At 40.2% G+C, this 26,109-nt stretch overlaps 1 protein-coding gene across 15 annotated transcripts in view; it reads left to right on the forward strand.

The window, feature by feature from the left end:
• LOC137891186 (focal adhesion kinase 1-like) overlaps nt 1-26,109 on the forward strand; it is a 47,752-nt gene that overhangs the window by 6,416 nt on the left and 15,227 nt on the right. For 4 of the 15 annotated variants that reach the window (XM_068735670.1, XM_068735675.1, XM_068735676.1 and 1 more), the window contains exons 2-24: nt 1,917-2,203; nt 2,310-2,476; nt 4,382-4,469; nt 5,498-5,577; nt 5,727-5,789; nt 5,903-5,957; nt 6,307-6,447; nt 6,882-6,959; nt 7,689-7,796; nt 8,487-8,604; nt 8,977-9,007; nt 9,391-9,461; nt 9,921-9,938; nt 10,624-10,680; nt 12,011-12,031; nt 13,477-13,574; nt 13,985-14,069; nt 14,177-14,277; nt 15,075-15,190; nt 15,464-15,564; nt 15,747-15,836; nt 16,016-16,220; nt 23,585-23,696. In XM_068735670.1, coding sequence (XP_068591771.1) covers nt 1,917-2,203; nt 2,310-2,476; nt 4,382-4,469; nt 5,498-5,577; nt 5,727-5,789; nt 5,903-5,957; nt 6,307-6,447; nt 6,882-6,959; nt 7,689-7,796; nt 8,487-8,604; nt 8,977-9,007; nt 9,391-9,461; nt 9,921-9,938; nt 10,624-10,680; nt 12,011-12,031; nt 13,477-13,574; nt 13,985-14,069; nt 14,177-14,277; nt 15,075-15,190; nt 15,464-15,564; nt 15,747-15,836; nt 16,016-16,220; nt 23,585-23,696 — 2,291 coding nt within the window. Of the gene's footprint in view, nt 1-1,916; nt 2,204-2,309; nt 2,477-4,381; nt 4,470-5,497; nt 5,578-5,726; nt 5,790-5,902; nt 5,958-6,306; nt 6,448-6,881; nt 6,960-7,688; nt 7,797-8,486; nt 8,605-8,976; nt 9,008-9,390; nt 9,462-9,920; nt 9,939-10,246; nt 10,325-10,623; nt 10,681-12,010; nt 12,032-13,476; nt 13,575-13,984; nt 14,070-14,176; nt 14,278-15,074; nt 15,191-15,463; nt 15,565-15,746; nt 15,837-16,015; nt 16,221-20,000; nt 20,407-21,912; nt 21,928-23,584; nt 23,697-24,832; nt 25,694-26,109 lie in introns of those variants that run through there. The other 11 variants (XM_068735673.1, XM_068735683.1, XM_068735671.1 and 8 more) reach the window with 8 other exon arrangements.

Here is a 26,109-nt window from a genome sequence, read left to right on the forward strand (position 1 = left end):
ATTTCAGTGTCTTTGAAGAGGGAACTGTAGGTCAAGCTGTCAAAGTGCGGAACCAACTTTCTCTGGATCAGTCGGCATATTTCTGTCTCTGTTTCTTTCTCCATTTTTTTTTCTCAACATGAAGTGATCTGACCGTGACCCGAACACAACACGGAAAAATGCTGAGTGTAGTGATGTGATGTGATGTTAACGGTAGTGATTTTTTTGCTCGCTACAGGCTGTTAAGAACAGCAGTGAAACAACCAGGGTTGACAGTAACAGAAAACAGTCAGTTGGATTTATTTGTCTCCATATTCAGTGGATTAAATAAGTCATCGCATGTAAATAAGTAGATCTTTCAACCCTGAACAACAGACAGGTAGACAATGAAGCAGATCACAATTTTAGACAGATCTTTTAGAAAAATATTTAGTTGTAGATTACATTCCCAATACTGGAAGTGAGCCATGAAATTAGTCAGTCAATCAGATTCGGTTTACTTCTCTTTTGTCACCATAAGATAGCCACAGATAGAGTTCACAGCCAGCTGAAACCAGCCGCTGTCGTGATGATGACTCGACAAAGCCTGCAGGGATATCCAGGAAATGACAGGATGACACAGGAAGCAGCAGAGTTTGAGTCGCGCACAAGGACGTGTTAAGATGAACCTATTGTAGAAACAACCTTTAAAGAGGGTAAATACCATACAGTCTATGGTAAAAACGCAAAAGAGAGAGTCTGAAACAAACAAGAAGAATATGTGAAAATGGATAGTTTGTGCTTGTGTTTGCTGGATTAAAAATGTATTTATTTGTTAAGCACTGCAGTATGAATAATATTCCTGCTGTAGTCTCATGCTGTGGTAAAGAATAAATGTGAAGCAAGCTATTGTTTAGTTATGATTTAATGATAAGTTAATTTTTTTTACTCATTTTCTTAATTGGACATTGTGTGATTGTGTGTTTATCTGTAAACTCATCTTGAAGAATATGTCAATAAGACTTCATCCTGCTGTTAGGCTACAGCCCACCTACAGCCACTACTATTCAAGCTGCTGCCCGACTACAGCCATTCAACCAGTATGTCCAGAACAATTTACTAATCCTCCCAGAGCAGACCGTAGCGTGTCTAGACACAATTTAGAAACCACCAGATTGTAAACTGCAGCCTAGCAGCCATGCAACGGGTTGAGAACAGTAGAACTCTGCCTCACAGAGACGTATGGACAGGTTTGCCAGTTCCGCTCCACGCTGCAGGTAGGACTGAAGGACCAGTTGACTGACTGGTGTTGCAGTGGTTTACTGTTAAGCTCAGTGCTTGACGAGATTCACTGTGTGGTTGATTTAGCAGCAGTATGTCAAGTTTGACCACAGTGTTTCCCACTGGGAATTTATTTATATAAGCTGATTTATGTAGAGCTTTGAGTCCATTAGGTCCTTCTAAAAATACATTGTGTCAGTGATTTGCCGGTTTATGTTGACTAGTAGCCTTACTGAAGCTCTCTTTATGTTTTGTCTCAACGTCGCCATGTTATCACAGTTTTACTATCTCGTTCCCACCTGGATTTGTTCTTGAGGGAGAGTGGATTTGCATGAGTTCTCTTTAATGTCTTTATGATTATTAATGTAGTCTGTTTTGTGTCACGACAAATGTACAGAGTGCCGTATGAACGGCAGACTGGTGGTCACTGAGGGGTTGTTTGAGTGGGTGTTTTACTGTGTCAGCTATTCTTGTAGTGGTGCGCTTCAAAGAGTTGATAAAGTAATTCTCTTTACGTACCCTAATCACCTTTTTTTTCTTCTTTTCAACCCATTGATTTTTATTCTTCTCAATTGTGTAATGCTCCTTTCACATCATTGAACATATTTCCAATGAAGATAAAAGATACGTTGAGAAATATGTCACATTTTGACCCTCTGTCCTTCTGTCTTTTCCAGAATATGACGGCCAGTTAGCCCCCGCAGGAGGCTCTGAATCAGGCATGGCGGCGTCTTCCTACTTGGAACCCAACCTCAATCACTCCGCAGCGGGTGGTTGTGGGGTTAAATCCCGGTCTGGGATTGCTGGTGGTACCGGTGTTGGTACCAGTGGCTCAGCTGGAGGCCTTGAGCGGCCCTCGGGCTCCATGGACCGGGTCCTGAAGATCTTCCATTATTTTGAGACGAACAGCGAACCATGCACCTGGGCTAGTAATATCAGGCATGGAGATGCTACAGATGTCAGGGTGAGACACACAAACAATTCTTACCTCTCCAGCCCTTCTTAGTCAGCATTTCCCTGATTATCACTTTTTTCTTTTTTTTTGTTCATACTTCCTCTCATTTCAACAGGGTGTTATCCAGAAGATAGCAGAGATCCACAAATTGCGCTGTGTTTCCTCTCTGGGCCTCCGTCTGACCCATCTGCACTCTGATGCACTCCATTGGTTACACCCTGATTTGGGCGTGTGTCACGTCAGAGAGAAATATGAGAAACAGCACCCCCAAGAGGAGTGGAGGTAAGATTACAACAAGATTCAATGGGTTACACTGCCTGCTTCCTCTCCCCATGTCTTTCCATGTTGACTTTTTCCGTAAGGGTTACTAGATCTAGCTGCGGATTGATACTTCTAGTTAATCAAGAGGGCAACCATATCCTTAATGCTGTGCTGATATCAAACATCAGGCCAAGTAACATTACTTTATTCTCTCAAGAGGCGGACAAGAGAATGATTATACCATAAACATGGCAACTTTACAAATGCCCTATTGGGCTGTGCAGGAGCTACACTTGTTTAGGCTACAAACATGCAAAACAAGAGTATTTTTATAAACCTACCTTACAAGCTACAGCTATATAACATATGGTCCCAACGAAACCATTTTATACTCCCAATAAACCTGAAACATACGAATGTGAATCACTGTACACGGCCAGTAAAAAAATATTGCAACCAATAATTTAATACTGCTCCCATTTACCAAGGTCCCTGTGTTGATTTTCATGGGGTTTCGAAAGTCCTCATATAATGTGTTTTCTCATTCATCCTTGGCAGATGACGTTTACCTAAATTCAACCGGTCAAGGTGACTTTGTTGCATAGGATCGTGACTTGCATGCAATGAGTAGTAGTTTTTGGTGTATTTTCTGCCTATTTTTATATAGGGCTGATCTACTCTATTTGATGAAGGGGAATGAGCTGCTCCTTATTTGAAAGCAGCTCCGTCTGTTTTCAACCTACACTAACACTATGCTGGCGGCCTGGCGCTTGGCATCTTCAGTTGATATTGCTAACAGCTCTTCTTACAATTCAGTCCTTTGTCCTGCAGTCGATGTGTTACACTAAAAATCATTAAAATTTAAATGAGTTAAAAAATGAACGAGTTGTTCACACCTCTAACATGCAGCCGAGCGGCTCTGCCAGTTGTTGCAGCTTTGCCTCGGTGGGGCGGCAGAACTGCAGGCCCACAGGAGCTTCTGCTGCTGCCAAGCTATTGTTAGAACAACAGAAGTCGCCCAGGGGATGGACTGACTCTCTCTCACTCCTCTCGCGCTCCCTCGCGTGTTTCTCTTTGGTCTCGTGCGCTGCTCGCAGTCCTTCTCTTTTCACTTTGATCCTTCTTTCTCTCATCTCTCACATCTGTGCTTCCTATCTTACCACAGCTCTCTCTTTTCTCTCGAACACGCATCATCTCTCTTCTCACAATCTCTTTTTGGTTCATTCATTATAGAACGAGGATGTTTTATTTATTTTGTCTTCGGCCTTGATTTCCTTTTGTTATTTAACTTCAGGCCTGTGGCATCACAGCAGCTTGGAGCTCGCTACTCTTCTGACCCCTTTCTCTTCACCGTAGTCGCTGCAATATGTCACTCATAAAATGATATGTCACTGTAAACGATGATGGCCCATTCGGGTACTTCTGTGGCACAGTTCAACTGGCAAGTGTAACAGCAGGAATCTCATAACGCTTTATGGTATTACAAGGTTATCACTTTGAGTTAGTTCACTGCCAGCACAACATGAAATTGCATCTTAGTGCGCCACCAGACAGTAATATCGTGAGTAGAAAGGACATCTTTCAACTTCAACACTTAGTTTCAAGCCCCTGTGTTGGCAAACGGCCACTCCTCTCCCATTGATGATGTGCAACATATAGCTACAGTTGTTTTTTTGTTCATTATCTATAAAACAGGAATGGGATTTTTGTAATCAGGAACATGTCATGGATTCAGTGGCATACGCTCACATAACCAGGTTTAAAATGTATTGAGGTCTGTGTATGCGTCAGCTGTATGGATGAGTAAGCATGCTCCTTCTGTCTCTATACAGGCATTGCATTCTGATTCTGCAGGTTATTTTATTCTTTGTGTGTGTGTGTGCTGACAGTATGGGTATTTAGCCAAATTGTCTCTGTCATTCTCAGGTATGAGTTGCGGATGCGATACCTTCCTAAAGGTTACCTCAGCCATTTCTCTGAGGACAAACCCTCTCTTAACTACCTCTATCACCAGGTGAGGCAACATGGCAGGATCACATAAAACAGAGGACACAGAAAAGTGTCCTTGTGAAATAATACTAAGTCAAAAAACATAATCTGGTTTTAAAGGGTATCTATAATTTTCTTGAACCAGTTCTTCTGTCATACAAGATCTGCTCTGTCCCTTGCTCCCTGTCGCTTTTTCGTCTAACCATGCAGACATACCTGGAAACAGATTGCTAAAAAGATACTTAACTGATACAATTCATTGTGTTCTTACATGGGGCTGCAGTGTAACTTTACCTTTAATAGCAGTGTTGTTATAAAGCATTGGGCCTCATTCACTGATATTTTGCTATGTATTTTCTGATATTTGTTAAGAGTAAAAAAAAGTCTTTGACGTGACGTCGTGACGTGTTCTTAAACCACAGAACTGTTCGCACCTTAGAATGACGAATCCCATTGTCATCGTAAATTGCTGGCTCCAAACTATTGTAAGGCTCCATGAGGACAGCTCTTGGTAGCCTAAAGCGTCCCAAGAGGTACTCGTCACTCTCTGCAAATAGATCTACATTGTCTTGGAAGATGCGTTCGCTCCTCAGGGCACGATCTGCATCATCTTGCAGCAGCAGTAAAAATGCCGTTGTGAGAGTAGGCCTAGGATGCAGAAATAGGCCTACTTTGGGCCTATAAATAGCATAATCAATCACTAATTATTGGATGGGATGTCTCCCAATAAAATTATATAAAATAACTAATTCATTCATTAAAATTGTTTAAAAAAAACATGAATTGTAAAGATTGTATCTTATTCAAAGTCTATAATAGAATAGGATTGTAGGACTGTAGAATTGAAGAAAACGCTATCACTAATTATTTTTGTCAGCACTCAAATGTGTAGATTCTGTTTTTACCGAAGAACAAATCCCAAATAACAAAGCATTGGTGAATGTCAGAATCTGTGTGAAAACTGCATATTGTGAATGGGTTTTAAGAAGAAACTTCTTCTACAGAACGGTTGGTGAATGAGGTCCATTGTTCTGTTGCACTGTGTTCCTACAGGTAAAGAGTGACTACATGCAACATATAGCTGATCAGGTGGATCAAGAAGTTGCTCTGAAACTGGGCTGTTTGGAAATTAGGTGAGAAAAACACACATTTGTTCTTATGCCAAAATGATCCTGTTTACTCAAACAGGTATCTTGACTATTAGTCTCTGCTGATCAGAGACGATTTTCATAAATATGTGTCTGATTTAATATTGTTTTGTCTTTCTCTGTGAATTATATAGGAGGTTCTTCAGAGAGATGCCAGGCAACGCCCTGGATAAGAAATCCAATTATGAACTATTAGAGTAAGATTGATTTGATCTTCTTCCTTCTGTATAGCACATTGCTTCAAATTTAGATTCTGAGATTGCAGATTTCAGCTATTCAAAGATAAATGTTTTCATTCTGTTATCTTTAGAAAAGACGTTGGTTTGAGAAGGTTCTTCCCCAAAAGCCTGCTGGACTCCCTCAAGGTGAGAATAAACTACTGTTAATGTAGTAAGAGGGTCAGTGACTTTCATCTCCCATTTAAGTTCCATTGCCAGATGACAGAAGTGTCAGCGGTGGAAATTCCTTTGGGAATCTTTGGCCCACTTAGTCGGCTGGATGAGCTAATGGCTATTTGACTGAGTGGCCGGCTGACTGGCAGGGAGACTAACTTGATGACTGAATGGATGTCTGGCTGAATGTCTTATAATCTGATTGTCTGGAATTAAGTTAAGCGTCCTGTTGTCACTCGCAGTGTGCTTTGTCATTTCTTGGCTCTGAACCAACTTTCTCCCGGAGAGACTTAACCCTTGGAAATGTCTCCCGCTCTATCAGGCGAAGACTCTTCGTAAGCAGATCCAGCAGACCTTTAAGCAGTTTGCTAACCTCAACGATGAACAGAGCATCCACAAGTTCTTTGAGATACTCTCTCCCATCTATCGCTTTGACAAAGAGTGCTTCAAATGTGCTTTGGGGGTAGGGCAACACTCAATTCATAAAGACAAAAAACTGTAACTAAAGGTGAAATCCATTCATACATTGTCCATACCTTCAGGAGGTTGAACTTATTCTGCATTTACAGGGTAGAGAACATGCAGAGTAGAATGTCATCTTTAATTTAAATGGCTTGTCAGAACCATACAAGGTGAAGCTAGTAATTGCAGTTTTTGTATTTGCACAGTCCTGCTTCATATCACTATAGTCTTCTTATTATCACTGTCATCTACAGAATGCAGACTGTTTTCTGTCCTAGAAGGCATTTCATATCAAAAGTAGTGAACACAGATGAGAACATTTAAATTGTTTATATTATTAATATTGCATGTTTCCCAGTACTATGTTTAGTAAATAATGCAGATGATATGATGCAATGTGACATCTATTTTAATACTGTATGTCTCCCTCTTCAGTCTAGTTGGGTAATATCAGTGGAGTTAGCTATTGGACCAGAAGAAGGAATCAGCTACCTCACAGATAAGGGCTCGATGGTGAGTATGGAGACAACTCATGTCACAAAGTCCAACTTTAACTCAGTCCTCGGTGAAGGTGTATCCGTTTCAAAATTAACTTTTTTTAAATGGCATCTGATTATTCCAGCTTGAACCAGTTCAATATAATTTATGGACTTAAAGTGTTTTTCAGCACTACTATATACTGCCGTGGTGTTTAGCGCTTACTACTGTATACTGCATGCTTTTGATCTGAAAGCCAGATTGGCAGTCTATCATACTGCCCTCTACTGGCTGTCCTCTCCAGTAGACAGATTTTCTCTTGACTCCACGTTAAAATGAGTCTTAAAATGCCAGCGGTCAGGCCATTTTTGTTACGAAACAGATGGTATGAGCTAGAGAGAGCCATATGTGTGGAATCACCAGGTGATGTGATCAGGAGAGCTACGCAGCTGCGTTTAGGAGGCACTTGCTGCAGTGACAACTCAAAAGGCAGGAAACAGCTGCACACCTTTTTCTCCAGTGCGTAAATTGAGGTATTCAATTTCAACTTAATGATGACAGACTGTCAAAATGTCTACACTTTATTTAATAAGCTGATAGTGGAGCGTGTCCTGTTTGGCCTTCATGCGCACATTAAAATTCACTACAAATACATGACTAATTGTTACCATGGAAAAAATGTCTCAGCCCTGGGCAAATATTTATACGTACTTCTTACAGTATGCGCTTTTTAATATTTCTGTGTATGTGTCTTTGTCGTTGCAGCCTACACACTTAGCTAACTTTAACCAGGTTCAGTCTATCCAGTACTCTGCTTTGGAAGAGAAGGACAGGAAAGGCATGTTGCAGCTCAACGTAGCAGGAGCTCCAGAGGTGAAAACACACACACACACACACACACACACACACACACACACACACACACACACACACACACACACACACACCTTACTATATTCTTAGCTTTTCAGTTGTAGGGTGGTTCATTGTGAAACATTACTGCCTGTTGTTTGGATATTGTTTGCAGTAATACCTCATGTTGTATTTTAGTTGTTTAAGTAGAAATGTAAATGTGTAATAAACCTAAAATAGCATCTGCTTGTTAAACATTGTACTTTAAGTTGTAATAACAACCAATCTGCTGTAAAATACGATATGGGGAAAGAAGGAAACAGCCCATGGGGAGGGTGAAGGCGGGTGTTGCCATCTGCACTTGAGTGTCGACGTGAGTGTGTCTGTCGAGAGTGGGTGTGTGTTCGCAGCAGGCCTTTCTAGTGGAAAAGCATGTGTACATCAGTGCTAGAGTATCTGTGTAGGGATGTGTGTGTGTGTGTGTGTGTGTGTGTGTGTGTGTGTGTGTGTGTGTGTGTGTGTGTGTGTGTGTGTGCAGGACTGAATGTGTGTATATGTGCACTGGTAGAAGACGTTACCCCTAATAAAGCTCTCATTGTGTCACTGAAGCAACGCTCTGTCCCACTAATGTGTGTGTGTGTGTGTGTGTGTGTGTGTGTGTGTGTGTGTGTGTGTGTGTGTGTGTGTGTGTGTGTGTGTGTGTGTGTGTAGCCCCTCACAGTCACCACGGCATCGCTGACTACGGCAGAAAACATGGCTGACTTGATTGACGGCTACTGTCGACTCGTCTCCTCGGCTACTCACTCTTTCATTGTCAGAGTCCACAAAGGTATGATGCACTTACGACACCCACATTTAGACATTTTTGGGTCTATTGCAGAATTTTAATGGTTCAGTTGTGTGCAGTTAATGATTATTGTGATCATTTCTATGTCGTTTAGATGATAACTTGAAGCAAAGAAAAAAAATTAGCTTTTCCTATAAATAGTAGTACTCAAGGTTTGAAATTGCTGTCAGACATTTTTCAGTCAGATTGTCGTTGTTGAGGCCTTACGCTTGTCACTTTGAATAACCAGCCAGTGTTTTAGCTAGTCTTTTCTAAAAATAAACATGGCTACTAAGAAATGGGTACAGTGATGTAGTTTTAACAAGAGGCCCGTCTGTTCTGTGTCTAATTCATGTGTTCATTTTGTGTCTGCAGAGGGTGACAGAGCTCTGCCGTCCATCCCCAAGTAAGTCAACCGACACATATGGTCTCATTAGCTGCTCAATTAAGTAAATACATAAACATTATGTGATACATAAAGGAGGTTTAAGTCAAGGTTCATCATCGAATTTCTTCCCTGTAACCAGCACAACTTTGATTTTTGTATAAAGTGACTGGACTGGCTTGTGCTGGCAATAGTAGTTAGTTCAGTCCTTGAATTGCCCACACTGTAGATATAATATTCTGTATAAGATGTAGACATATGTGTTCTTTATTTTCTAATGTTCTGCATTGAGAAGCTACACACATGACAGGATGTGGGAGGATTCTCCATTCCTCGTGTTGCACTGCTATCTTCATTGGAAGATCTTGGAAGCTTTTGGCTAGATTTTCTCATCTCTCTTCCAGAGTATCAAATCATGAGAGGCGGATGGAAAAACGGATGGAAGGAGTACGGACCCGAGCTGTTTGTGTCTCAGGTATAAATCCCTGTCTCATTTTCTCTTTTCCTGTTGGTCTGTTTCTCCCCTTTCCTGTCTGTGTGCTGCTTTAAATGTCATGAGTGACAGTGACTGCTAACAGTTGGATAAAGGGTTCATAGATATGTGTTCGTACCCTGTTCCCTCCATAAAGCCTCATCTGTGTGTGCAGTGAAGAGTCCTTGTCTCGCCAGCTGTCCCCATGGAGAGCTTTAGTCACTGTCACTCTTCCTGTGTCGTGACTGTCTACTGACCTCTGACTAACTCACAGTTACACAGAATTACATGAAAATAACCTTGAATATAGTATCAAGTCATTTAATAACATCTGTGACCTTATTTGTTTTTCTCTTAACAGTCAAACTAATGCTTCTTTCCCTCTGTCTCTGTGTGTGTGTGTGTGTGTGTGTGTGTGTGTGTGTGTGTGTGTGTGTTTCATGCTGCATGTGGCTTCTGCAGGTCAAACTAGTGGCGATGGTAAACAACATTTTTTCTATTAACGGCCCTAAATTAGTAACTTAATGGAATTCCTGCTCTGTGTCTACATTCAGCATACTCTGTGTGTGTGTGTGTGTGTGTGTGTGTGTGTGTGTGTGTGTGTGTGTGTGTGGGCTGTATCTCTGTATCTGCCTGTAACTGTTTGAGCCTTATCCATGACTCAACCTGTTATTCTTCAACTTGTTTCTGTGGAAAGAACGAACGTTTCCATCCCTCCCCTTTCCTATCCTCTGCCTGTCTCTCTCCCTCTCTTTATTGTACTCTTCTGTCCTACATTACTCGTGTGGAGCTGTTTTATCGTATATGAAAGTTTAAATTGTTGCGCATGTGTTTGGAATCCGGTATGGTGACGGTGTTTTGGAAAGGTACGTCTGTTTGATGATGGTGTGTTTCTGTTACTGTTGCCATTTTCACTTTTTATTTGTCTGTGAAGGTGTGTTCAAATTGCAGTATTTCCTAAAAATCCAGGTGATACAAAGCATTTTGACATCGAAAATGGGACTTTTGGTTTGTGTTGCGTCGGATGTAATTTGAATGCTGTCTGGGCGACTCGCCGTGTTGTATCAAAGTGAAGTTTTATATGTGAACTTCAACACTTGTATCTGTATTTTGTGTGTCACTGACTGAGACTTAATGTTTCTTGTCTCCCCACTTTGCTCTGCAGAAACGGACGACTATGCTGAGATCATAGATGAGGAGGACACCTATACGATGCCTTCAAGTAAGTACAAACACATGTACACAACCATTGTAGGCTAATTTGACAACTGGAAAAAAGGTACAGGTCGTCATTGTGCACCTGTCCGTGTGCTCTGGTGATCAGTGGACCTCTTCGGACTTGTGCAGCATACTGCGTGAGCCTACGAGTGTCAGTCCATGTGTGTGCAGGTAGAAAACTTGCTAGTATGTGCTTGTTATTATCAATTTAGACTAATTAATTGTCTATCACGATATCTCAATATATGATTTTGTTGCGATAAATTATCATATTGAATTATCCCCAGGCCTTTCCTTAGGTTTGTAGAAGCCATGAATGTACACAATAACTAATGTATTGTTTAATCAAGGGATTGTCATTGTGAACTGTGGCACGTCCCAAAAAGTATTGTATGAGTATGGAGAGTATCTTGAAATGCTGTAAATTAGCTGTTTAAATGTTTCATTACTCTCCACCATATAGGAGGATTTAATGACACATTGGACCTAATTATAAATCAATTCAGGCTCCAGCTTTGAGTTTTCTCTATTCTTATTAGGTTGGTGGACAAAAGCATGGCAGGAAAAATAATGACATGAATGACTCTACATTTTCCGTGGTTACATGTGGCAATCTCATAAAAGGGGAAACTACTTGAACCACATACTGCCTATATATGAATAGGTCTGCAGTCTGTATTTGTTTCAGTGAGTTGTAATCCGCTTCCTCAGATTGCTTTGAGACATCTTGACACAATGTTTACATTACAGTAAACATTTGACAAATGGCTCCATCTACTGCTAATTACTTCTATCATAAGTGTTAATTGTGATAATTAACGCCTGTAGATGTAACTGTTATCTGAAAACATGAAGAGGGCCTGCTGTGCTGCAGAGTAATGCCTGTTCCCCAGGTTTAGGGCTATTGTTCATATTAAACTCACCGCACCGCTAAACGGTAATGCTACACAGACAACATATAGAAGCAGTGGAGATGAGTGACATCACCTTAACGCATGATAGGGAAAGAAGCTGGGACGTTAAGTGACCGATATTTCCCCATCTAACCTGCCTCAAAATGTTTCCCTGTGTATCACAAGCCCAAGTTGTTCCATGCAATTCAATTTCAACGTGCCTTTGCTTTTTTTTAAGAAATTATAGCTTTCACCAAACTCCTGTGGACATTTGTAAACACACAAACAGATACAGAGAGCAAGTCGAGCAGCATGTAGAAACTGAACTGCATCACTGTCTCACCTACATCACGGCAATTGTTAAAGACTGCAGTCACAGTTATAGATCTCTGTACTCACAGCTAGTTATTTCTGTCTCCTATCACTAACCCATTTTCCCAGAATACTATGGACTAGATCAAGGTAATGATTGGAACGTTCCATAACCCTGGTTGTATTGTGATGGCACTTTGATTTGGTGGTTGTTGTGGTCTGTATTTTATGTTTGCTTGTAGCTGTAAAATAAAACTGAATGTATTTCAGTACGTGTACCCCCCCCCCGTGTGGATGTTTGATGTGCTGTCAGTTTTTGGCTGAATTGATCGTAGCTTCAGAGCAGAACCCAAGTTGTTGGACAAGGATCTTGTTGTGTATTTTTAATATTTAAGAATTTAAAAGAAGGTCAAGTGAACCGTCATCACTTATGTGATTGTGAAGATCCATTTGACTTGCACAAACATTTTATACACACCGTTTAACCAAGCAAGTTGACTCGGAGCATGTTCCTATTTAAAGCTTTGGCCTGGAGCAGGAAGTGCAGTGAGAGGGAAGGGTTTAAATAGATACAATTTAAACCATTTTTAGAGGCAGGGCACACAGACATTAATTATGGCCAACTGTACATTTTTGTTACTGTACGTTGCAATCTCATTTAGTCTCTTTACCTACCAACATTTATTGCACGGCATAGTTGTCTCTAAAGGACACTATTATAGTTGTCTCACTATTATACATGCGCTGGACATTTAACAACTGTAAGCTGTATGCTTATGTTTGCTATATTCATATGCTGATTACATGGACAAAGTCAGGTCAACAGTGTTGGCAAACCACCAGCTTTTCAACAGCCTGCAGTTTCATTCTTATTTTTGTAAAACTTAAAATAAAACTCAAATTTGTTATTAGCCTCACTTGACAGAAAGTACAGAAGAAATTTGACTGACTTTAGTAACAGAGATACAAATTATTTTTGGATAAAAAGTAAATGTACTGCTGGTCCTAAATCAGCCTGTGAGCTTTGAATTCCTGCCAATTACGTCTCACTATTATACAATTCACCTGACTTTATCCATAGTACATTTCATTTAATGTGAAAAATTCATGTTCATTTAAATTCATATATACATTGAGTGTTACTGGCTGTTCGTCTGTGTTACATGGCATGTCTGGCTGTGGTTTGCTGGTGCTGTTGTTGCATGCTGTTGACTTTAAGTTATGCTGATTGCTATAAAACTAAGCTTGTCAGAGTAGGAATAAGGATTATTCATCTGGAAATTCAGGATAATTCAATTTGAATAGCAACGATGGCACTACATAATATCTGTTTACAGAGCTGTGTCTCCTTTGAATGGTAACTGTGTCTCATTTGTATGATTTACTGGAGGAACTGTTTCAAAAGTTGATTAATGACTCATTCACTTTTACAGCCATTAAAGGCATATTTAAACAAACTCTGCACACAGGAAGTACTCTGACAAACTTGGTAAATGCAAGGGTTGACTATGAAGTGTATGTGTGGGCACTGATGTGAAGGTCTTCTCTGTTTGTGTGTCTGTGTGTTCATGTCTATGTATATTGTGTGTATATAGCACGGGACTATGAGATTCAGCGAGATTGCATTGAGTTGGGACGCTGCATAGGTGAGGGTCAGTTTGGAGACGTCCACCAAGGGGTCTACATCAGCCCGGTATGTACTGTAGTCTCTTTCTCTCTCACACAAGCGCTTGATATCTGTAGCTCTGGATTTATATCTGAATAATCAAATTAATATAATCCAGTATAGATGGTCTTTAACAAGCGGTCGAGTGCACATTTTGTTGCATTAAACTATTCACTCACATGACAATCACGTCTGTAGACATGTGTGTAATTAATGCAGACAGTTACTCGCCTCTTTTGAAGCTAGACCAAAAAGAATCAACTGAACTTGAACTCGTATCACACTAACTGCGTATATACAGTATAGCTGTTACAGAAGAAAATGATGGAATGGGCTTACCACTCAATAACCATGCTATACTTATAACTTTCATAATTGTATTTCAATAGGTGATACACATTTTCTCTGTGTTGTTTACTTAGATGTGTTTCTTGCAGGAGAACCCAGCCCTGTCTGTGGCAGTGAAGACATGTAAGAACTCAACGTCCGACAGCGTCAGGGAAAAGTTTCTCCAAGAAGCATGCAAGTTCAGCAGTTATTCACTTTCAACAGTTTGCAGATTAGCCTTTTAGTACAGAAAAAACTTGCAAGCTGTTTGTGAACTGACCCCCACTTGTCTTTCCCTGCAGTGACCATGCGTCAGTTTGACCACCCCCACATTGTAAAGCTGATGGGTGTCATCACAGATAATCCGGTCTGGATCATCATGGAGCTCTGCACGCTCGGAGAGGTAGGACACAGATAAGATTAAGGAATCACAGTAAACCTAGGGCTCATTTTTCAGTTGTTAAAAAAAAAAAAAAAAAAAAAATTAGTGAAGCTCTATATATATATTTTTAAGAGTCTGGTTGTAAATCAGATTATAGAAATATCCACAGTACAAACAGCTGTGCTTTTAAATTATTTTGAGTATCTGTGTCCCACAATCAACAGCTAATTTTTGTTTTCTGAATTTTGTCAACTGTGTCGACTGTAAACCTTAGTGAACAGTGTCTTCTTAAAGCATGAAACACAACAAAATGTGGAAGTGTCGGGACAAAAATCCAAGGGAATAATAGAGTTTCTTAGTAAGTAATATATTGCAGTTACTTTGGTTTGAAAAAGACTTTTATATCGTATGTCTGTTTGCATTTGTTTGTGATATTGGGTTTCTCAAGAAGCACATTTTAGAGGCACATCTGAGCTCTAGATGCACCACATCACATATGTAGGCAGCAGAGCAGCAGACAAGTAGTCATCTACTGCCTAAGTTAAATACACCCACATGCTCTTCTTGTTTGTTGACAAGAAGGATGATGTCCCCGTTAATTTCTCCTCGCATCACATTTGTCTTCACTGTTGCTCTCTTTCTACGGCTCTATCTCAATTCCTCTTTCTCTTTGTCTCACTTATTATATCACTGTCTATTTCCTCTACTTTTCCTGATTTCTTTCGTTTCTCTCTCCTATTTTTCACCAACAAATTGTTGCTCTCTGCCTCTCTTTCATGTCACGTTTGTCTTTGTTTTTCTCTCTCCGTCCTCCATAGTTACGGTCATTTCTCCAGGTGAGGAAGTACAGTCTCGACTTGGCCACTCTCATCTTGTACTCGCACCAGCTCAGCACGGCACTGGCGTATCTGGAGAGCAAGCGCTTTGTGCACAGGTATGCATTAGGGACTTCCAAACCCCGTTATACCAGAATATAGCCCAGTGTTGCCCCCTACTGGAGGAATTACAATGACATAATATGTCTTGCTTTAAAAAAAGGAGATATATTGTGATATGAGGGAAAAATTGTCATTGATTCTTTGTAGATGTCTCATAAAGAATGAGGGATACTAGTTATCATATCATGCTGTTTTCTTCAAAAGCTACACAAGAGATGTCAAATCAAAGTGTCTAGGATTTCCGCTCAGTTTGGATTTGTCCTCCTCAGGGATATCGCCGCTCGGAACGTCTTGGTGTCTACAGTCGACTGTGTGAAACTTGGGGACTTTGGTTTGTCTCGATACATGGAGGATAGCTCGTATTATAAAGGTACATTTAACACTTCTATACACGCACACTATTCCCATAATTGCACACTTCACTGTCTCCTTTTAACTGTCTTTGGTCTGTCATAACACATGGAAGAAAATCACCATTATTATTCATTGGACTGACATGAACTGAGCGGATCATTAGAGTGTAACACAGCTCTCCGGATTTCTGCTTTTCAGCATCTAAAGGTAAACTGCCTATTAAATGGATGGCTCCAGAATCCATCAACTTCAGGCGATTTACCACAGCCAGTGACGTCTGGATGTTTGGTGAGTTTAAGTCTTCGTTTTTTTTCCCCTTTCTTCATTTCTGTGACGGTTATGTCCCGATGCTTTGAGGTTTTCAGTTTTACTCTTTACTTTGTGCCTTTTGCAGCATTTAAGAGCCAACAGGTGGCTGTCTGAGTCTCGTAGTGAGTGAGTTTTTCTGTTTTTCTGTCTTTCCATAGGCGTCTGCATGTGGGAGATCCTAATGTTCGGTATCAAGCCTTTCCAGGGTGTGAAGAACAACGATGTCATCGGCAGGATAGAGAACGGCGAGCGACTGGCGATGCCGCCTCAGTGCCCTCCTACTCTCTACAGCTTGATGACAAAGTGTTGGTCGTATGATCCCAGCAAGAGGCCGCGCTTCACTGAACTCAAAACACAGCTGAGGTATTTAATGGAGTGTCGATTGAGATTCTTTGTGTGTGTCTCTGTAAGTGTGAGCTTTTTGGGGTTCAGCGTCTAGCTTAAGGTCACAAACCACCAACCCTCTTATTTCGAGTGCGATGTGAGAATGTTAAATTATCATTATTCATCTGTACATGCTTTACCTAAGCTCAAGAAGCATAATATATATGTTTCAAGTGTACCAGGCATTATTTGCCCCGCATAGTAAGGTTTGGGTGTTATGCATTGAGAGAAAGAAGCACCAAAGAATGATATGTCTTTTGGGAAAAAAAAGATCCATTGGCACATTTTGTACTTTCCGTTTATTAAATTTGCATTGATAAAATGCAGCCTCCCCCAGATCCCCCCCCGTAACGCAGCCTATCTTGATTTCTGCATAACAATAATACTAGTTTCAGTTAAAAGTGAAGTTGTGACTCAATCAATCAATGTGAATCCTACTGCACCTTAGTCTTTTCCCAGTCGTAGTCAAGATACAGGAATGTGCCACAGTAAATGATATTTTTCAGATTCTATGTTTCCCTACACCTTCCTAACAGTAGGTGTCACTGTCTGTACTAGTAATCTAACAAGATGAATGGAGCATACAAAGAGCTGCAGTAGATATTATACATTTCAAATCAAGCAACGTATTACTTTGTCTATGGCTTCTGGTCATACATCAGACCAGAATGAACCATTATAAATTAACGGACACATTTACATGCCTTCTTATTTTCAATGAGATGCAGACTGGATCATTTTAATGTCTTCGCAGGGAGGTATTTTAGTCTGCTCTGATTTAATCCAGTTTTGAATACTCCATTGATCTTTAATCATCTTTAATAACGGATGTGGACGCAGTGGGAAGTCATTTCTTTCTTCATGTGTGGTGAGAGGATACAGGCCAAAGCTGGCAGCCTTGAACTATTTTAGTTTTTCTTTGTTTTGCTCGATTCCATTCGATTGTAAATCGCTTTCACCTTTAATGGTGTTTGCCGTTGTTCACATCCATACTGGACGGATAATATAGGATTTCTACATATCTACACTTGTTTGATCACAACACAGTTTCTACATGGTCCAACTCTCTCAAAATTAACCTGAAAGCCAACACTTTGATATTATAGTGATCGTTTCTTTTCAAATGGATTGCAGAGCCAAAACAAAACTGTCCAAATAATGGACACAGACTGCACTTTACCTCCTGTTTGAGCACAGTGAGCCTGGTAACACAGACGTGACGATGACAGACATGGATTAAATGAGAGATCTCGGTCGCACCTTGCCTCCTTGTTAAATGATACATCACTGACTTGTCACTAGCTTTGTCTGGAGAGAGATCTTATCTATCAAGAGATACCGTCGTGCATGTTGTGATCCGATAAGACTGAGTAACACAACACTGTACACAATTTAAACACTGTTGCGTAAGTACATCGTCACTGATATTCCCCTTTGGACAGGAAGGGTCTGACCTAGTCATGAGTCATACATATAATTGGGCAAGACAAGCTTGTCAGTTGTGAAATACTTTATCAAATGTAATGAAATGATAATAATTATCTTTATTTAAAAATCAAAAACAGTGGGGCCACGGTGTCAGCCATCATCAGGGGCCAAGGGAAAGGCACAAAAAGACTCAATGAATCTGGCATGTTTGATGATTTATGCCAAGCAGTGTGGCCTTACAGTATGTGATTATAATTGAATTGAATCAGAATGCTAACAGCCAAAAAGGACTCCCAGGCTCTCAGGTCATTATGCACAAAACAGGCACACCAACATGTTGAATTTAAGTAAATGTGACATCTGTTCATGTACTTAATGCTTGATAAGAACTTGTGCTTTGTGAGAGAAGAGTTTCTATATCCAGACAGAGATACAGTATTAGCTTAACTCTAAGACCCTTAGAGAAACTAAAGTGTGTGAGCTGATTTAAAAGTTTAGTAAAATTAGAAACATTTTTAAAGGCAGAATTGAACAAGAGTAAGCACTATTTGTTTTCAATTTACTTTTCAAACATTAGAGATAAATAGGGGTGCAGTAGGATTAGAGCTTTTCCCAGCAACCACGACTCAACAACTCATAATCATTCAGACGTGAACAGACCTGCAGTTTTTCAGAAGTAACGTTTCAGCTGATGGAAAGATGGACCGTATTAGCGGGAGTGCTGGTGGTAATGAAGTAGCTTGAGTTTGAGTTTTAGAAGGCTGCTGTCAAAGTACAACTAGCAGAGTGAAAACTGAAACTCTACAGTGGAAACAAGCCGATGAAGCTTATTTGTAATACAGATGTTACATGCATTTCACTTTCATTTCAGTAACTTCTTACTCTTAAGTCTTAAGGGCCTCAGTTGAGAAAACAATAAAAATTATGATTTCTATTGTTTACTTCAGAGATGTCTAAAATGGCAGTCCAGTGTGTTTTATGTATATAGATATTTACAACAAATATATTTATAAATATGTTAAAACAATTATATAAATAATAATTCATCCCATGTTTGGCTTTAACTTAATACATCAGATTTATTTGCTTCCTTGATCTGTTAGAATTGAGGCTCTTTTATTTCTTAAGCACGACAATCATATTCCAGATGTTAGCTTTATTATATTTACAGAGCCGTTTCCCTTTTTTAAATTTCAACAAAATAACTAATTAACGACGACAGATTCTGCAGATCTATGCATGTTTCCCCCTTTATCATTATTATCTACTTTAGTATATCATATACACATAAGACATTTTAATGTAGTTTGAGCTGCTTATTTGAATTTACAATGTTTATATGACAATATAATTTAGTCCAGACATACGTTAGTACATAGTAAGTGCAGTCAAAAGATTACCTGCAGGATATAATAGAGTTGAAATGAGAGAATATTTTCATATCATGTTTCTTATCACTCAAAACTGAATTTACACGTAGAAAAGTAGGTGTAATATACCTCATCAGCGTTAATGTTGTTAATGTTGAGCCTTAAAGTATTTTACACAAGATAAACAACACAAGCAGCACAGTGAGATGCCATCATTGTTTCCTGCAACATGCGCATTCTGTCTCCGTCTTCTTCTCTTTCTCTCTCACACACAGAAACAGGAAAATAAGAACACATATTTAACTCCTGTGGTTTTATGAGTTTACTTAAAACCAGCATGACTTGCACCTTAAATTCCACCTTGATTACACTTCCAATGTTCTCAATGTCAGCTTTCTGCTTTCCCCCCCAATTCTACTCCTCATGCACTTTCTTTGCCTCCTTTTCAAACTTTAGTTTTTTAGTTTGACACATGTACAGTATGTGTTTGGTTGTATGTTTTAATGGGCTGAAAACTAAGTATGGAAAAGTACATTTGAGTGCTAATCCGACAAAATCAAGAGCATTTATTTTAATTGACTGATATTTTGGCAAAAAGAAATAGCGAGGAACCCTTAATGTGCCTCATCCAGTGTCTTGGAAACCAAGTCAATATTGACCACGTTAACTGTGGTCACTGGCTATTATTAGGGGAAAGCCATGCCATATAAGGTTATACAATTTGGTCTACTTTCGGTCTGGCTGGGTTTTATAGCATAATATCAATTATAGGTCTCTCCTGCCAAATATGCAGCTCTCAGCTACTACTACAGTTTTCCTAGACGTTGGACCAATATAAGAGTGTGTGTTGTGTGTTGTGTGTGTGTGTGTGTGTGTGTGTGTGTGTGTGTGTGTGTGTGTGTGTGTGTGTGTGTGTGTGTGTGTGTGTTTACACAGTGGGCAGCTGCCAGGAGCTACAGCTTTCCAAAGAACAGAGAGAGAAAATAGACAGAGAGAATTAAAGAGGGAGGGAAAAAGGCAAGCAGAATTTCCGCAGTGCTGTACTCTCATAGTCAAAGCTAGCGGATCAAGACTCCTAATTCTCGGATCATATTATCCTGACAGTGAGGTCTGTGTGAGGAGCTGGTAGCCTGTTCTCTCCTGGGGTTTTGTTCAGCTACAACGGGGCATATTTGAGTCATCCTGCCAGGAGTAGTTTCATTTCATCCTTAGCGTTGCTGGAATCTTTTGTGGTTATTTATATTGTCCTTCAGTGGTGTATTAGCGCTTAGGGCCACTGGCCCATCATCATTTTAGTGGCTGCATCATTCTCCTAAAAGGGCTTGACTGGATATACTCAGGTGCTATTGGATTGACCTGTTCTTAAGGTACAGTATTGTCTCTGTCTCATCAGGTTTTTCAAATATTATCAGCCTATAATAGAATGCATACTTGATTTTCCTTTTGAACAATGTGTGCTGCATTCAGTGGCTGCTACTGTACGTTTTGGGTTCAATCCTAAGCTGTTTTGGAGGAGCCATTTGTTTACGTCTCTGAAAATGTTATGAAATGGGAGTCGGCACAAATTTCTTCCAGTGTTTTAAAACAATATCCATATAATGTATGTACTGTACATTGAAAAATGTATTGTACGCTATAATTGTTCGTCGTCTCCTGCAAAGTGATCTCTTTTTTAAAGTCAATGCACTTGAACTCAGATGTCTTAAATCTTTTCTGCTCAGCTTCAGTCAGCAGCAGTTACACTGATCGGTTCTCAGGTGAGAAGTACGTGAAAGTAAAGCAGGGCAGTGCTGAGAAGTCCAGGATTGTGCAGTTAGCCCAGCCTGAGTAAATAATCTAAACAGGCCTTGTTGTTCCAGGTGGCAGTGTGGTGTAGGTGGGGGAGGAGACAGTCAGCGTTTATGTTGCCAGGTGCTGATGTTGTTGTCGTCACACATATCCATCCGTGCATGATGTCATTTACTGTCAAACTGTCAGATTTATTCATGACTGGTTAATGACTTGGCTTCTTGCATACACATTCAATAAAAAGGCCAGAGAGTTACAATGCATCTTTGCTTTAAACACACTCCTCTGGTAGAAACAAAATGACAAGCAGCTGGAGGCTTTTTTGTTATTTTGATGCAAACCATTGTGTTTTAATGTTGACTACCCGTTTAAAGGATTACTTTTTTTTTAAAAGAGAGAGAAACGCATTCAGAGGATTCAAGCTACCGGAAAAACATTTGAGTTAGCAAAACATAAAGAAAATGAAAAGCAAAAACATTTACAGAGAAGCAAAACTAAAAGAACGATAATAAATACAATTTTAGAGCTGATCTTTTTAAAGTAGAAAACTAATGGATTGGATCTGTTGCACAGTGTTCATCCATATAACTTATATTGATATTATGAACATGAGACACAATACTCCTGAGATCTGCCAATGACTTGACTTGAAGACTTGGGATTTAAATATACAAAAAAAGTCAAATGGTTGAGAAATACCAATTAGAAATGTATGTAAATTCTTAAACCAAACAAATTAATTCAAGACATACTATTTTTAATTAGTAATTCATATTGTTAATAATTCAATGTATTGAAAGAAGGCGTGTGCTGGACACAAGGAGAGAGGAGACTGACTTTGACAGGTGCAAGGACACACTCACCCACCCACACACACACACACACACCCTGCAGGAAACAACAGAACAGGAGGGTAACGATGTTACTAGAAATAGCTCTTACTCTTGTAGAGGAAAGGAGAGTAGAAGGAGTGTGTGACTGCGCGTGTTGGATTGTTCAACCAGCCGGTTTTCTGTTTTGTGGAACCATTGACTCTTCAGCAGCAGCTCCTTCCTCTGGGAATCTGGGTTTGGGTTGGCAGCAGTTTTCCCAGGGAACAGGTCAGTAAAGATAATTTTAGCGAGTGAGTTCAGTGTGGTATCTTTGGCTGCATTAGACCTAAAAAATGTTGGGTTTGGGGCGTGGGACGTTTGCCTCCAAGTGATTCATTTAATCTTAAGCAATATTACTCAGAAATGTACTGCTTTAGTTGCTGGTTTTGGCTGACACAGTATACAGATGGTATCAGTAGATATTATGTGCTGAATGAGTTCTCTATCTCAATGTATTTCCGAGTTAAAATAAAGGTTGAATGAATAAACGGTGATGGTTGAAATATGTTACATTACAACATGACCATGCCGGCACTATTGCAGCGTAGACACGGCGAGATTCATATGGTGCTGGCTTCAATTGTTTTTATTATTGTGTAACGTATTGTTTACTGAATATTGTTGGCCGTAGCTGAACTGGAATGATAGTAAGCGACTGAGCAATAAGACATTTCATAATAAAAAGGAATTTGTTTTTCTTCTGACTTAAGTAGTTCACAGTGATGTGTATGTGTGTCTATGGGGTTTTCAGTGAGTTTTTATATTTCTAGGTGGCAGAAAACCACTTCAGCTGACATTTTAGTCTTCTGTTGAGGAAAGCCCTGTTATGTGTGTTCGTATACGTTGGAGCACGTGTTTTTATGTCTTCAGAACGGACGTTCTGTACAAAATGGGCCAAAGTCGTCTTCACTTGCTGAGGAGACTGAGGTCCTTCGGAGTGTGTCGTAACATTTTCTCAACAGTGTCCTGCACTGTGGTGGCATCTGCAATCATACCCAGTGGCCTGCTGGGGAGATGACAGGAAGACGATCAATAAACTGGTTAAGAGGGCAAGCTCTGTCTTGTTCTGGCCTCTTGATGCCGTAAAAGAGGTGGGTGAGAGGAAGATGTTAGCCAAGCTGACGTTGATCATGGACCACACCTCTCACCCCCTGCATGAGACTTGGGGGCCTTAAACTCCTTCAGGAAGAGACTGTGACACCCAAAGTCCTTCATTCCGACGGCAGTCAGACTTTTAACACAATGTTATCACAGCTGTCTGCCACCACCAACCCAGTGCAATAAGTGAATATGCGAAAGGTGTATAGTGTAAATATGTACATTACTATGTTATTTTATTTGTATTTATTGTCTTTTCATTCTACCTAATTTTTATTTATCACTCAATCACTTTTCTTCATTCTTTCTTTGACTACTGAGTTGCTGTAACAATTTCATTTTCCCGGTTTGGGATCAATGAAGTTCTTATCTAATCTTATTTGTTTACCTGTGTGTATATTAGGGGGTAAAGTTTAAGTACTAAATGAAAAACGTGCCTCATATTATTTTATAGCAAGTGGGTCAGGTGGTTGTTGGTCAGCCAATTTCAATAAGTACATTTTATTATTTTTTCATTTGTTGTGGGATATTTATCAAAGCTAGCCACACTCATCATTTCAGTCATAATTCACTTCATACCTGGCCTAACAACATAGCAGGAAATGCCGTAACACAACACTGTAAATAAAAATAACTATAAAGTCTGAAGTGTTTATGAAGTGCCATATGTTAATTTGTGTTCTTGAGATGGTAACAGAGGCCACAATAGCTACTTAAATTAAGTGGCATTTCAGTCAAAGTACCTGTGTTACATCATCATGTGTGTTTTTTTTTCCCTTGTTTCCAGCACTATATTAGAGGAGGAGAAGCTCCAGCAAAAGGAAAGGAGCAGGATGGAGATGAGGAGACAGGTCACCGTTTCATGGGACTCTGGAGGATCTGATGACGCACCACCAAAGGTAAGGCACCACTACACCGTATGTGTTTGTGTCTCTGTCTGCCTGTTTGTATGAGTGCATACTTTAGTTGGCTACTTTGCTGCGTCACACATGATTCTAAGCGACCACCATTAATGTTAAGGCATTAAAACTGGTAACTTATTTGATTTAATGTTTACTCTGTTTGTACCAGTCTGAAGATACAAGGTTTCTGCTGGACACTGGTGACATAACAATATTGCTACGTCTGTTGTCAAGTGAGGTTTTTCCACCATGATGATAAAGGTTTAAGAGCATCAAATGTCATTGAGTTGGACCTTTTGACGCCAGGCTTTAGAGAAAGAGTTTCAGGTGCATGAAGCTAAGTCTCATATTAAGGTGCAGATGTAGGAACATTGACTCTGTAACCTTTTAACACTTTTGTAGAAAATTATTTTTTTGCATCTGAAAATGAGTCATTTTTGTCAGTGTGCAGGCATCTCTTCTTATGATACCTCAGTATGATGACTACCCTGCAGTGGACGGGTTAAGGTCGATGTTAGTCTAGTAGATTGGAACAAAAGAGAGTTGCTGGGTTTGTGTGCGTCCTTGACATTACATGACATTGTAATGTCATGTAATGTCAACAATGACATTGTTGTTAAAAGGTTATTAAGTCCATAACCTCCACCCCAACTCCCACCTCTACTAGTGCCATCCCACCTCACAGCTTGTTGCCCCAGCTGCTGGCTGCTTCACCTTCCCTTACTGGCCCACGTTCCCCTGCTGTTAGCATCTGCTAACTGCTTCTTTTGGTTACAACTAAAGCCGTATGTCTTGAACCGTATAGTTCCTAAGATTGAGAGGTTTGTTATGTTGAGCCGTCAGTTGACCTATTCCTATTTTAAATTAGGTTGCAGCTATTAGTGATTGCTGCATTTGTTTTTTTTCATTGACAACAAAACTAAATTAAACGTCTTGCTGGGAGGTAAAAGTGTTTTCACTACATGTTATGCTCTTCAGAGGCACAGTGGCTCTATGGTTACAGTTTACATATTTCTGTCTGTGCTTCGCCTCATCCCTGTCGGTCTCACCTATCTACTACATATCTCTATCTTTCAGAATACCTTTTATTATTTCCATTTGTCCGTCCTCTGCCTTTGTCTTTCTGTTTGCAGCCCAGCCGTTGTCCCTCCCTGCAGCCCACCTTCAGTCTGGATTGTCTGTCTGCTCCTTCGCCTCACCACCATTGCCATCAAAACGAGCGCTTTGCCTCACAGCTTTCCCTCTGCTTTGGAAACCCTCATCCTTCGTCTCCCTTCACCTCTTCTCACCAACCCACTCCTCCACTCTACTCATCATCTTTGCAATTTCCCCATCACTTTTCCTCTTCTCCCCATCCTCAGCCTCAATCACCTCCTCTTCAAAATATCCCTTTCTACAATAGCTCTTTCTCTCAGTACAGCACTAAGTTTAAATCTGAATCCAAAGCCTGCTTGTCCCTACAGTCAGAGACTAACTTCTACCATCCACCTCACAGCACTTCAGAGAGCCTGTCCAATGGCAGCTGCCCCCACAAGACAAATCCCCCTACTAACAGCCACCTGCTCTGTTCATCCCAGCCAAAGTCAAACAACTCACACTCCCATCCCCGGCACCCACTCCTTTCCCAGTCTAGTCCTAACCTTAACTCTCTGCCCCACAGATTGACAAAAATGTGTCCCCACACCCTCCAAAACATCCAGCCCAAGTCAAACTCTAATCCTAAAACGCTGCTGTTGCACAGTTTTCACAGTAGCTGCCAAACTAATCCCGGTACCCCAGTACAACCTGACGCAGACCCCCAGCACCAACACCCTGCTGTGCAGTCATGTGGGAGGCCCCCGCTGGTCTCTCCAGCCCCCCTCTCAGTACCCTCTGCCTGCACCCTGTCCTCCACTCACCACCATCCACTCGGTCGAATGTCAAGCCTCCCTGTAACCACCAGCACAGCTTTTCCCGACTCTTGCTCGGAAAGACACATGTCTAGACCCTTGAAGGCAGGTGGTGTACTGTTAAACTGCACTTAAGCTGTTTTTAAATAACTTAAACAAAGTTGTTGGTCTTCATCAAAAAAGTTGCAACATTCAGGATTCAGGATTAATAAAGGTCCATGGCTTCCTCTTTTGTACCTCTTTTGATTGTTGAACATTAGTATTGGAAATAGTGACTTTTTAATTCTGAGGAACTGATACTAAAACCTTTTAAAATAAAAGGTTTTCCACTTTGCATACTTTAATTTTCTCTTCATGGGCAAGCATGGTGATAAGAACAAATATGCCACCCAATAACCTAATGGCCACAGGCAATTACATCACTTTTAGAATTTCTTTCTTAAAGCCCCATATAACCATTTTAGTATTAAATATTCATAACTAAATAAGCAATAATTAAAGTACAGAGTAAAATGTTATCT

Source organism: Cebidichthys violaceus, unplaced genomic scaffold (genome assembly GCF_023349555.1).
Source record: "Cebidichthys violaceus isolate CVI_PGR_0920_01 unplaced genomic scaffold, fCebVio1.0.p SCAF_7, whole genome shotgun sequence".
Lineage (NCBI taxonomy): Eukaryota > Metazoa > Chordata > Actinopteri > Perciformes > Stichaeidae > Cebidichthys > Cebidichthys violaceus.